At 35.8% G+C, this 14,175-nt stretch overlaps 1 protein-coding gene across 1 annotated transcript in view; it reads right to left on the bottom strand.

Moving 5' to 3' along the window:
• LOC113932779 (ATP-binding cassette sub-family A member 3-like) overlaps positions 1–14,175 on the bottom strand; it is a 192,146-nt gene that overhangs the window by 157,669 nt on the left and 20,302 nt on the right. The window contains exons 4-5 of the mRNA XM_027612191.2: positions 8,962–9,092; positions 5,733–5,886 (exon numbers count right to left, since the gene is read on the bottom strand). Coding sequence (XP_027467992.2) covers positions 5,733–5,886; positions 8,962–9,092 — 285 coding nt within the window. The remainder of the gene's footprint in view (positions 1–5,732; positions 5,887–8,961; positions 9,093–14,175) is intronic.

Genomic DNA, 14,175 nt, shown 5'->3' with positions numbered 1-14,175 from the left:
GTTTGCAATATTAAAAGTTTTAAAGATCTGCTGCACAACAACATGGCTATAATTAACAATGTTGTATTGGGCACTTGAAAAGTGAAGAAGGTATATCTCATGTTAAGTGTTCTTATTACAATTTTAAAAATCACACTTTTAAATTTCACTGAACTAATTCTGATCTTCTCTTCCACCACCTATCCTCAGCTGATTTAATTGGCTAAAGTCCTAATAATTAATATCATAGAATCTTCATGTCAAAAGGGACCTAAAGGGTGGCTTAGTCCAAACATTCATTTTTCAGATGAAGAAACTTTATCTAGAATGTTTAGGATCATAAAGCTACTGATTAATAAAGTCTGAACAAAAAACATCAAGTCACCACACTTTAATCCAAGAGTGTCCCCTCATATCAATTTTTTAATGTTAATTTGCTATGCAGTGTCATTCAATAGTTGAAGTTTGCCTAATTATCTTCTGTCTTGTTTTATAGAACATGGTCTTTTTAAGGAAACACCTCCTTCCAGAAGTAACACTCTATTTAAATATTTTTATGTGACCAACTCTTCTTTCTGGTTTTAAACTACTCTTTTTCTACCAAGATCATGCTATTTTCAATTAACTTACTCTAACAAATTACATTTAGGTGGCAGTAGATTAATTATAAGAAAGGCCAGACTCTTTTTTAACTTTTGCTTGGAAAAATATTCAAAATGATTTTGATAAGATGACAAAACAACACACAATCAATACCACCATTCTAGTTTAACTATTTTCGTTTTTGGACAGCCATCCCAATCTTTGTATAGGTTCATACATACTTTTCATAGCTATGATTCTAATTATATGGTTCTCTATTTATTAGGCCTGATAAGAATTATTTTTAACCACTACACAATAGTTGTCAAGCTGACATATCCTCATATTCTTGACTATGTACTTATTACACACTGTTTTGAGTGTTGCCAATTTTCATTGATAATGGTTAAATTGCACATAGCTTTTGTCTGCTGTTGAATGACTTCCTAAAGCTAACTTCTCAGAATTGTTAGTTAGTTCAAAGCTCTTGCTGTTTATTTTTTTCCTTCAAGGTACTCTATACAATTAAAAAAGAATTTTAAATTACCATTGCATAATTAAAACTCATTCATCAACCAAAAAGAATAATTTAATCCAACACTATGAAACTTGGAATTCAACCACAAAAAAAAATTTGGAAAGACCACAAATACATGGAGGTTAAAGAACATCCTCCTAAAGAATGAATGGGGGGCGCCTGGGTGGCTCAGTTGGTTGGGCAACTGCCTTCGGCTCGGGTCATGGTCCTGGAGCCCTGAGATCGAGTCCTGCATCTGGCTCCCTGCTCGGTGGGGAGTCTGCTTCTCCCTCTGATCCTCCCCCATCTCATGTGCTCTCTCTCTCTCTCTCATTCTTGCTCTCTCAAATAAATAAATAAAATACTTAAAAAAAAGGAATGAATGGGGCTAATTGGATTTATTTTTTTCTTTTTTCTTTATTTATTTTTTAAATTTTATTTTATTATGTTGTTAGTCACCATGCAGTGCTATATGGTGGCTAACTGAATTTAAATTAAAAAATTAAAAATTAAAAAAAAATTAAAGAAAATGAATGGGTTAACTAGATAATTAAAGAAAGAAGAAATAAAAAAATAGCATGGAGGACCACAGGGGAAGGGAGGGAAAACTGAATGGGAAGAAATCAGAGAGGGAGACACCACTGGAGACTCTGGACTCCAAGAAACAAACTGAAGGTTACAGAAAGGAGGAGGCATGGGGTAACCAAGTGATGGGTATTAAGGAGGGCACGTGTTGTGATGAGCACTGGGTGTTATACACAACTAATGAATCATTGAACACTACATCAAAAACTAATGATGTACTATATGCTGGCTAACTGAACTGAAATAAATAAATAAATATACAGTCATTACATAAAAAAAAGAAATAAAAAATACATGGGAGCAAATAAAAATGAAAACACAACAGTCTAAAATCTTTGTGATGCAGTAAAGGCAGTCCTAAAGGGAAGTATATTGCAATACAAGCCTAATTCAAGAAGCAAGAAAAGTCTCAAATACACAACCTACACTTACACCTAAAGGAGCTAGAAAATGAACAGCAAATAAAGCCTCAGGCGAGCAGAAGAAAGGAAATAATAAAGATTAGAGGAGAAATAAATGATATAGAAACAAAAAATTGAGAGATTTCAATTTAATGAAACTAAGAGCTCATTTTTCAAAGAATTTATTCTTCAAAAGAATTAATAAAATTGATAAACCCATAGCTAGATTTATCAAAAAGATAAAAGGACCCAAATAGATAAAATCATGAATGAAAGAGGACATATCACAACTAACATCACAGAAATACAATCATAAGTGAATACTATGAAAAATTATATGCCAACAAACTGGGCAACCAGGAAGAAATGGACAAATTCCTAGAAACCTACAAACTACCAAAACTGAAACAGGAAGAAATAGAAAATTTGAACAGACCCATAACCAGCAAAGAAATTGAATCAGTAATCAGAAATCTCCCAACAAACCAAAGTTCAGGGCCATATAGATTCCCAGTGGAATTCTACCAGACACTGAAAGAAGAGTTAATACCTATTCTCCTCAAACTGTTCCAAAAAGTAGAAATGGAAGGAAAACCTCCAAATTCATTCTATAAGGCCAGCATTACCTTGATTTCAAAACCAGATAAAGATCCACTAAAAAGGAGAATTACAGGCCAATATCCCTGATGAACATGGATGCAAAAAAATACTAGCAAATTGAATTCAACAGTACATTTGATGAATTATTTTATTCACCATGAGTAAGTGGGATTTATTCCTGGGCTGCAATCAACACCTGCAAATCAATCAATGCGATATACCATATTTATTAAAGAAAGGATAGGAACCATATGATCCTGTCAATAGATGAAGAAAAAGCATTTGACAAAACACAGCATCCTTTCTTGATAAAAACCCTCAACAAAGTAGGGATAGATGGAACATACCTCAACATCATAAAGGCCATATATGAAAGGCCAACAACTAATATCATCCTCAATGGGGAAAAACTGAGAGCCTTTCCCCTAAAGTCAAGAACAAGACAAGGATGTCTACTCTCATACTGTTATTTAACACAGTACTGGAAGTCTTAGCCTGTCTGATTAGACAACAAAAAGAAATAAAAAGCATCCAAATGGGCAAGGAAGAAGTCAAACTTTCACTGTTTACAGACGACATCATACTCCATGTAGAAAACCCAAAAGACTCCACCAAAAACTAGAACTCATACAAGAATTCAGCAAAGTTGCAGGATATAAAATCAATGTGCAGAAATCTGTTGCATTTCTGTACGTCAATAATGAAGCAGCAGAAAAAGAAATCAAGGAATTTATCCCATTTATAATTGCACCAAAAACAATAAAATACCTAGGAATGAATCTAACTAAAGAAGTAAAAGATCTGTACTCTGAAAACTACAAAACACTTATGAAAGAAATTGAAGAGAACACAAAGAAATGGAAAAGCATTCCATGCTCATGGACTAGAAGAACACATATTGTTAAAATGTCTATACTACCCAAAGCAATCTATACATTTTAATGCAATCCCTATCAAAATACCACCAGCATTTTTCACAGACCTAGAACAATCCTAAAATTTGTATGGAACCACAAAAGACCCCAAATAGTCAAAGCAATTGTGAAAAAGAAAAACAAAACTGGAGGTATCAGGGGGCGCCTGGGTGGCTCAGTTGTTGAGCGTCTGCCTTTGGCTCAGGTCATGGTCCCAGGGTCCTGGGATCGAGCTCCGCATCGGGCTCCCTGCTCAGCGGGAAGCCTGCTTCTCCCTCTCCCACTCCCCCTGCTTGTGTTCCCTTCTCTCGCTGTGTCTCTCTTTGTCAAATAAATGAATAAAATCTTTAAAAAAAAAAACTGGAGGTACCAGGATTCTGGATTTCAAGCTGTCTTACAAAGCTGTAGTCATCAAGACAATATGGTACTGGCACAAAAACAGATACAAAGATCAATGGAACAGAATAGAGAACCCAGAAATGGACCCTCAGCTCTCTGGTTAACTAATCTTTGACAAAGCAGGAAAGAATATCCAGTGGAAAAAAGAAAGTGTCTTCAACAAATAGGGTTGGGAAAACTGGACAACATGCAGAAGAATGAAACCGGACCACTTTCTTACACAATACACAAAAATAAATTCAAAATGGATCAAAGACTTCAATGTGAGATAGGAGACCATCAAAATCCTAGAGGAGAACATGGGCAGAAACCTCTTAGACCTCGGCAGTAGCAATTTATTATTAAACACATTGCTGGAGGAAGGGAAACAAAAGCAAAAATGAACTATTGGGACTTCATCAGGATAAAAAGCTTTTGCTTTTTATCAACTAAAACTAAAAGCAGCCTACAAAATGGGAGAAGATATTGCAAATGACATATCAGATAAAGGGTTAGTATCCAAAATCTATAAAGAACTTCCCAAACTCAACACCCAAAAAACCCAAATAATCCAGTTAGGAAATGGGCAGAAGACATGAATGGACACTTTTCCAAGGAAGACATCCAGATGGCTAACAGGCACATGAAAAGATGCTCAACGTCTATTCAGCATCAGGGAAATGCAAATCAAAACCACAATGGGATATCACCTCACACCTTCAGGAGGGCTAAAATTAACAATGCAATAAACAACTGCTGTTGGCGAGAATAGGGAGAAAGAGGGACCCTCTTGCATTGTTGGTGGGAATGCAAACTGGTGTGGCCACTCTGGAGAACAGTTCGGAAGTTCCTCAAAAAGTTAAAAACAGAACTACTCTATGATCCAGCAATTGCACTAGTAGGCATTTACCCAAAAGATAAAAAAATACAGATTGAAGGGGTACATGCACCCAGATGTTTATAGAAGCATTATCAACAATAGCCAAACTATGGAGAGAGCCCAAATGTCCATGGACTGATGAATGGATAAAGAAGATGTGGTATATATAATATTACCCAGCCATCAAAAAGAATGAAATCTTGCTTTTTGCAATGACATGGATGGGAGCTAGTGTATATTATGCTAAGTGAAGTAAGTCAGTCAAAGAAAGATAAATACCATAAGATCTCACACATGTGGAATTTAAGAAAGAAAACAGATGAACATATGGGAAGGGGGAAAAGAAAAAAAAGAGAGAGGGAAACAAGCCATATAAGACTCTTAAGGATAGAGAACAAATGGAAGGAGGTGAGTGGGGGATGAGCTAGATGGGTAATGGGTATTAAAGAAGGCACGTGCTGTGATGAGCACTGGGTATTGTATGTAAGTGATGAATCACTGAATTCTACTCCAGAAACCAATATTGCACTCTGTTAACTAACCAAAATTTAAATTAAAAAAAAAAAACAATTTAGAACCATAAATATGTAGGCAATGTTAGTTTATGAAAATGTGTCTATTAAGTCAGCAGAGCCAACTTTTACTATCTAAGACTATATAAATGCAAGGATACACACTGATAACGTTCAGGAAATGATCTACAGTTTTAAGGAAGATATTTTTCAAATGCATAAGGTTTTCTATATGCTTGTTTCTACAATAAAAACTCAAATTTAAAAAGGTACTGCCACAATGAATAAACTTTTCACTCATAGAAAAAAATGATCCATACATGTTGATATGACTACTAGCTTGCAACCAAAATATTAATGTAAGTAGGCTGGAGGACTGCTCACCAGGATCTCCTCCATCATCATCAACTAGGTTCCTGGGTCCTAGAGAAGGTATCTCTGGAAAGAGAAGATGTGTATTCCATCCAGTATCTTTTAAGGAGCTTAGTAAATTTGAAGATTTCTCAGTACCTGCACCAAAACGCAGATGATATTTTACCTAGAATAAACAATAGAAAACAAACATGTAAGACCAATGAACACTAAAAAGCAAGTAAGAGGGCGCCTGGGTGGCTCAGATGGTTAAGCGTCCGCCTTCGGCTCAGGTCATGGTCCCAGAGTCCTGGGATCGAGTCCCGCATCAGGCTCCCTGCTCCTTGGGAGCCTGCTTCTCCCTCTGCCTCTCTCTCTCTCTCTCTCTCATGAATAAATAAAATCTTCTAAAAAAATAAAATAAAATAAATAAAAAGCAAGTAAGAGCAGTGAAAGGAAAAGAAAATACAAAGCTAAAATTTGTGTTTGGAGGACAGAGTGAGCAATTCAGGATTCTAAATGATAAGAAATGACAGTACCACTGACACAAGGGACAAGCAGCAAGCCTCATGTGCCATAATCATAGTCAAAGTTAGAAATCAATTAAATTTACATCTCTGTTCTATCATCTTCAGGCATTTTGTCTCTGAGTTACAAAGACGCCAACAGTGCTACCTTGATCATTACAAATGTATTTTTCTATCTCCACAACTGGCTTGTCTAACTCGGTGAGACCTCAAACAGTTCTATTACTTTTCTTTCCTATTATGTTAGCCAATTATGGTAAAGATTGTCTCCCTCTTCAAAAAGTGAATAACAGAAAAGGAAAAAGCCCAGATATAATAAGAGTAGCGATAATAAAATTTAAATGTAGAATGCTGCATATTTTAGATATTACATGAAAAGAAAATGATGTATCTAGAGAGCTGAGCCAACTTCAGGGTAAGTTATGGTAGATCTGAGTAGCCTGACAAAGCAAGAGGCTACAGTTGCCCAAGGTCAGTAGAGGCAGAAAAGAGAAGTCAGTGGGGTGAGAAGCAACAGGCAGGTGCACCATGTCTGGGCAAACATTCACATAATTCAGTAATTCAAAAGCAACATTTTAAGTAGCTACAGCATGCTTAAGTATTATTAATATACAATTCTTGAATTCGAGGAACTAACGAGGTGTTCAGGGAGCACAGAAGAGAGAAGGGAAGACTTTGCATAGGTAGTTACAGCAAGAGTTTTATAGAAATTACTAGTAAGAGTTACCCCAGAAAAAGGACAGGCAGAGCATCAAAAGGAAAGAGAAGCAAGAGATCAAAGGCAGAGAAGCAAGAGACCACACAGGACATACAACTACTACTGGTTTGAGATTGCTAGAGCATGAAGTTCGAAGAAAGAAGAGGCAACACGAGGCTGAAGGGCTCTTCAGAAAACAGGTCACTGATGACCTGTTCATGGAGAATCCCTGGAACTTTTTATGCAGCACAGTGACATGGTCTTTTCTGCATTCCTAGTGGATCACTGTGCTATCTATGGTAGAGATAGGTCTTGCCCAGGAAAATCAGCTAAGTTCCAGAAGAGTTGGTTTTGGTGCAGGGAGAGTACAGGCGGTCATGGACTCACAAAACAGGTAAGAAATTTCGTTTGATAAATTGTGGAAAAAGAGAACAGGCACCTGGGGAAAATCTTGTCAGGTATCCATTCTAATGCTAGACACAGTGAACTGTCAACAAAAACAAAGCTTGTACTACACCAAAGTTATTTGACATTTGAGCCAGAGGCTCTACATATACCAATGAACCTGTATCACCATCAGCATATGCTTTTGAGGCAGTAATTAGTGTAAAGTAGGCATAGCTGGGGAAAGTGAAGAGAGGACGGAAGAGAAAGAAAGGTGACCTACTGTCCTGCCAGTGATTTTCCTTTCTCTTTCCTTCCTTCTATTAGCAAACACTTGGATCCTCAATAGGATTGGGCTCTGTGCATAAATACTATAGTTTGATCATTTCCCTCAACTCTAGGCGGCTCATCTCTAACATGTGCTAAAGAGATACACCAAGTTACCAAAGTGCCAACACTATCCATTTTCTCTCCTTGAGGAATGTTATCTGAGTCTTCCTTGGGGTCTGTCCTAATTCTGACGCAACCTGGAAAACCCTAAAAGCTGATACTAGAGATTTAGAAGAGAAATTAGGCAATTCACACAAAAGAAAGAAGTCTTTCACATTGGGACCTCTGTTGGTGTATATATATATATATATGCCTTTTATTGAAAGGCCAAACTTTAACATTTCAAGGAACTCCAAATGAGTTACTGGTGGGGTTACAGAAGCTTCCATTCACACCACCAGTGATAATCAAGAATTCTGAAAGTTAAAGATTACCTCCAATTACCTCTTTGGAGACATAAAACAAATACATTAAAACATGATACAAAGTACAAAAAAGGAGGCATTCACCAAAGCAAAAATAAGCAGCAGGTGGCCTGTTCTAATAAGAGGGCATCATAAAAACTCCTTGTGAGGTGTTTTTGCTTTTAACTTTCATGTAATAATAGCTTTGTTATAAAAGTCACTTCAGATACAAAGTTAGAATGGCAATTACACTTAAAATTAGCTCATTAAAAAGTTTAAATATCATATTACAGATATGCACTATCTGAAATTCCAGAAGGTATTTAAACAGGGAACAGACATTGATACCCATCTTTTTTACCTAGCTACACTGTTATTTTCTTAACCACCATTTGCAAGACTGGAAGCATCTGCCTGGCCAGGAAGATTAGTAAAGTGAATATCCTTACTAAAGTTCCTGTTACTCTATTTTCTGAATATATACCATAAGGTAGCAGATAACAGTTTTCTCCTCACATTATTCACCAGTACACATCAGTATAATGTAATGATTAAAAGCACAGGTATTAAAATAAGTTGGCACAGGGATGCCTGGGTGGCTCAGTCGGTTAAGCAGCTGCCTTCAGCTCAGATCCTGATCCCAGGGTCCCGGGATCGAGTCCCGCATCGGGCTCCTTGCTCAGTGGGAGGCTCCCTCTCCCTCTGTCGGCTGCTGCTTCTGCTTATGTTCTCTCTCTGACAAATAAATAAATATTTTTAAAATAAGTTGGCACAAGATTCAAATCCCTGTTCTTTATATACTAGTAGTTAGGATCTTGGGCAACTTACAATTATTCCCATTTATAAAATGGGGAGGTTACCTATATCTCATTAAATCTCTGAAACCTAACATATAAAGCCTTTAGACAAAAATTTCTTACTTTAAGTGGCAAACCGTCATCGCTGTTTTTGAAGTCATGATCAAATACAATAGCAGCCAGCACATGAACCATAGGCTTCTTTTCATACATAATGTACTTTTCAAACTGTGCTTCTGAAGAAAAGCCTTGAACTGCAGAGAGAAAAATCTCAGTAAGTCAACACATAAATGGAAAATGTCTAATGATTATCCCTATCTGTACCATGAATACCATAATCCTGTCATAACACAGAACATTTTAAAACATTATTACTCAAACACTGACATTACAGCTGACCTAATGGATATCTGGGGTACACAAAAATTCTTGTGTTTTATAAAAGTTGGAACACATTATAAACAATATTTAATCATCACAATAACTGTATATTAAGGTTAACTGTGACAAGGGAACTTTTCAATTGTAGTTTGAAACCTAGTGATTAAAAAAATGTGGAAGGAAATAAGTGTCAAAATTATTTCTGTCGAAGGTATATTTCAAAAAATAATTGCAGAATAAATTGTATTCTAGAAAACAACTGTAGAATTTTTTTTTAAAGATTTTATTTATTTGACAGAGAGACACAGTGAGAGAGGGAACACAAGCAGGGGGAGTGGGAGAGGGAGAAGCAGGCCTCCTGCGGAGCAGGGAGCTGGATGTGGGGCTCGATTCCAGGACCCTGGGATCATGACCTGAGGCGAAGGCAGACGCTTAACGACTGAGCCACCCAGGTGCCCCGAGAAATAAGATTTTTAAAACAAAGTTACATAACATGTGCAAAGAGCTGTACTGTAAAGATGTCTCTTCTGTAAAAATTGACTACATAAGAGTCGATGTAATTCTAGTAAAAATCCAAACATTTGTTAACTAACTTGGATTTAAATAAAACAAAACATAATAAAATATCAATCTTCTAGAATAGATCTCAAGAGTTCTCACCACAAAAACTGGTAACTATGTGAGCTGATGGATATGTTAATTAGCTTGGTTGTGATAATCAAGGTATATGTATATCAAAACACCATTTGATATGACCTAAATATACACAGTTTTTATGTCAATCATAAATAAAATAAAAATAAAACTGGCTAATAACATAAAATATTTCAAAAAAATCCAAACAATTTTTATGAAAAATTACAAGCCAATTCTAAAATTTATGTGGAAACACAATGGGTGAATAACAAGGTGTATTAAAAGATGAGCTTTTGGGGCATCTGGGTGGCTCAGCTGGTTAAGCGTCCGACTCTTGATCTCAGCTTAGGTCCTGATCTCGGGTTGTGAGTTCAAGCCCTGCATGTGCTCCACTCTGGGTGAGGAGCCTACTTTAAAAAAAAAGATGAGTTTCATCCCACTGTATTACCAGAAAGAAAAACCAAACTATAGAAGAGTGTATATAGTATGCTCTTGTCTAAGAAAGGAGTATAAGAAATATATAGAGAAAAATATATAGACACACACACACAGATTCACACACATACCCAGAAATACATGCATACATGTAGAAACAGTATTTATACCAAAAGAAACACAAAAAGAATAAATCAGGCACTAACAGTATTGGTTACCTATGGGTGGGAGGGTGGATGAGAACAGGTTAGAAGTGATTGTGGAGGCAATGTCAGTTATCTAATTATACATTTTAATACAGGTTTGACTTTTGTTTATTGTTGATCTTTTACATACTCAAAAAAAATTAAATCAACACAGAGGGGTATAATTACTAAAACTTAATAAGAACATAAGTGAATCCTAAATAGATATTAAATTAATAACAACCACAAGAAGAAAAAGAATTAACCCAAGTGAATTTTAGGCACAGTATGTTGACATATACCCCTAGTTGAATATAGTCTAGGAAGAAAAAGAATGGCAAAGAAATGGTGTTAAGTGTGTTAGGCCAGTAGTACATAATGTAAGTAATTCAGAAATACTTTTCTATAGGATTGGGCAAATGAGTACATTGATGCTGCTAAGATCTAGGGCTCTGAGAGAGAAAGGAGGTACAAATATACAATGGGAGAAGAAAAACAAGAGGCCTATATTGTTGGGCTGGCATTGAGAGTATCAACATAAAATCATGATTTAAAAAAAATCCTACTAAAAGAGTCTAGACGCAAAGACACCCCAGTAGTAATAGGTACACCTAGTACTTGTTTTTCCCTATGTTTTATTGTGGGGAGACAGACACCCTGAGCACATTTACGAAGATCCATCAGGCCCTGAGGGGAGAAGGAAACAGGAGGCCAATTCTGACCCACTTATAAGTGGAGGGTTAAGTGGTGACCTCCCTACTGGTGCCTTCAGGAAGGGAAACTGGTAGCAAGGGAAGGGTTTTGTTTCTCTCTCTCTCTGTGTCTTATTTTTCCCACCTCTTAGTTTCTTAATACCATCCCTAAAAAAAGAGGAATTAAGACAGCTCCATTGGTTGAATCTAGTTCTGGGGCAGAGAAAGTACAATGTGTTCAGCCTGAACAGCTAGTTCTGTTAGAAAGTGAAAGTGCTCAAAAGCTGACAAACATACATCAAAAGGACATTGCTTTAAAAAAAAAAAAAACCCACTGGCTAAGTCTGGGACAATTTTAGGATCAAAAATCATCATCATCAAATGATTACATCACTCAGAATATGTTCTCTACACAATGCAATCAAGCTAAATCCAATAACAAAAATATAACTAGAAAAATTCCAATTGCATGGAAATTAGGCAGTATACTCTCAACAACTCATGGAACAAAGAACACAAAATAGACTAATGTCTTGAGCTGCCTGGGTGGCTCAGTTGGTTAAGTGTCTGCCTTTGGCTCAGGTCACGATCCTGGAGTCCTGGGTTCGAGTCCCACATCAGGCTCCCTGCTCAGGGGAGAGTCTGCTTCTCAACCTCTGCCCCTCATCCCATTCATGCTGTCTCTCTCTTGCTCTCTCTCTCTCAAATAAATAAATAAAATTTTAAAAATAAAGTTTTAAACATGCATGTAAAATTTCTTAACAAAATGTTAGCAAATAAAATCCATAGAATAAACCCAAGTAAATGGATGGATGATTTAATAGTTGAAAAATCATTATATTAACAAAAATAAGAAAAATCACCGTCTCAATAGATAGAGAAAAGGCATTTGACAAAATTTAACACTAATTCCTGGTTTTAAAAAAATTCTTAGCAAACTAAGAATAGAAAGAAGCTATCTAAACCTGATAAAGAACATCTACAAACAACATATAATAAATATGTTGCTCAATGGCAAAATATTGAAAAATTTTCTCCAGAGACAGGGAACAAGACAAGAATGCCTTTATCAGTTACTTCCTGTCAAAAGATAGAACATATCAAGTGTTGGTGAAGATATGGAACTGAAACTCTCATACGTCTCTGTAAATCTAAATAGTTACATCCCTCATGACCCAACAATTTCACTCCTAGCTATATACCAAACAGAAAGGTGTATATATGTTCATCAAAAGGTTCTTATAAAAATGTTCATAACAACACTACTCATAATAGCTAAAATCTGGAATCTACCCAAATGTTCATCAAAAACAAACAGATAAACAGATTGCATAATATTAATATAATGGGATACTATAAAGAAAATTAGCGATTTATGACCTCATACAACAATTTGGATGACTCTTACAAATATAATGCTAAGTAAAACACACACATAAAAACTATATAATATGTACCGTATATAACCCAGAATGCTATAATGGGACAATAGTGAATAGCTCCATTTACATAAGGTGAAAAGCAGGCAAAACTAACTATGGTGTTAGATGTTAAAATAGTAGTTAAATTTGGGGGAGTCATAACTGCCACGTGGCACAAAGGAAGCTTCTAGGGTGCTGAAAGTGCTCTTAGAATGACAGATTCCTTATAAACTACAAAGAGGAAAACTGCCTTGACAATAGAAAGTCTGGTGGAAATCCATCTGACTAAAATGAGCAAGCATGATATCACCAATTGAGGAACAAACTGGTAATATGCTTCCAAAAGTGATTCACTAAGAAGATCTTATAAGAAAGATGTAATATTTTCAACACAAATGATCAAATTGAAACTAAATGTAAGGAAACAATCATACAAATACAAATTAAGAAGCCTTGTGCAAAATAATTGGCCTAATCTTTTAAAACTATCAATGTTATTAAAGACAAAACAACAAAAACAAAAGCAGTCTGAGATGTAATGTATGGTGATTAACGTAATAAAAAAAAAAAGCAGCCTAAGAAAGTATCCTAAGCCAGAGGTCAGCAAATTATGGTCCTGTGCAGGTCAAATCTACCCCACAGTCTGTTTTGGTATGGGCCTATGAGCTATGGATGTTCTTTACATCTCTAAAGTGCTCTTAAAAAAAAAAAAAGGGATATTTGATAGAAACTTATATAGCCCATAAAACCTAATATATTTACTATCTGGCCCTTTACAAAGAAGTTTGTCAACCCCAATGAATATTTAAAAATCTCTAACTGGGGGGTGCCTGCGTAGCTCAGTCAGTTGGGTGTCAAACTCTTGGTTTCAGCTCAGGTCATGATCTCAGAGTCCTGGGATCAGGCCCCGAGTCAGGCTCTGCACTTGAGAAGTGGAATCAGCTTGAGATTCTCTCTTTCCCTCTGTTCCTCCCCCAACTACACTCACTGGTGCATGCTCTCTAAATAAATAAATAAATATATAAACAAATCTTAAAAAAAATCTCTAACTGGCTCCTGGATTACAAAAAAGAAAAAAAAAAAGCTCTAAAGAACCTCATTAGGACAATTAGGAAAATATAAATATTGACTGTATATTAGATAACATCATTGTATCAATTTTAAAATTCTTGGATATAATAATTGTAAAGGTTATATTGGAGAATGTCCTTATTAGGAGATACATGTAGCATTTGAAGGTGATGTGTCACGATGAATGCAACTTATTCTCAATGGTTCAGCCAAAAAAAAAATCCAGTAATTTTATATACATTCTTTTAGTTTTACATACTTAACATACATATTATATATGTGCATATATATGTGTGTGTATAGAGGGTGAATAAAAAAGTAAATGTGGCAAATGTTACTTGGTAAATTGTAGCATATTTGCATTTTCTCCATAGGTTTGAAATTTTTCAAAATCAACTATGTGTGTGTGGATAGGGGCCCTTCCAGATCATTGTGCTCAAAGTACAGCACTATATAATCCTGAAGAATTCTTTACCACAGATTTTAACAGACATTATTACTATGTATTGATTAAAC

The sequence above is a fragment of the Zalophus californianus genome, chromosome 10 (genome assembly GCF_009762305.2).
Source record: "Zalophus californianus isolate mZalCal1 chromosome 10, mZalCal1.pri.v2, whole genome shotgun sequence".
NCBI classification, from domain to species: Eukaryota; Metazoa; Chordata; class Mammalia; order Carnivora; family Otariidae; genus Zalophus; species Zalophus californianus.
This window is presented reverse-complemented; position numbering and strand designations above follow the sequence as displayed.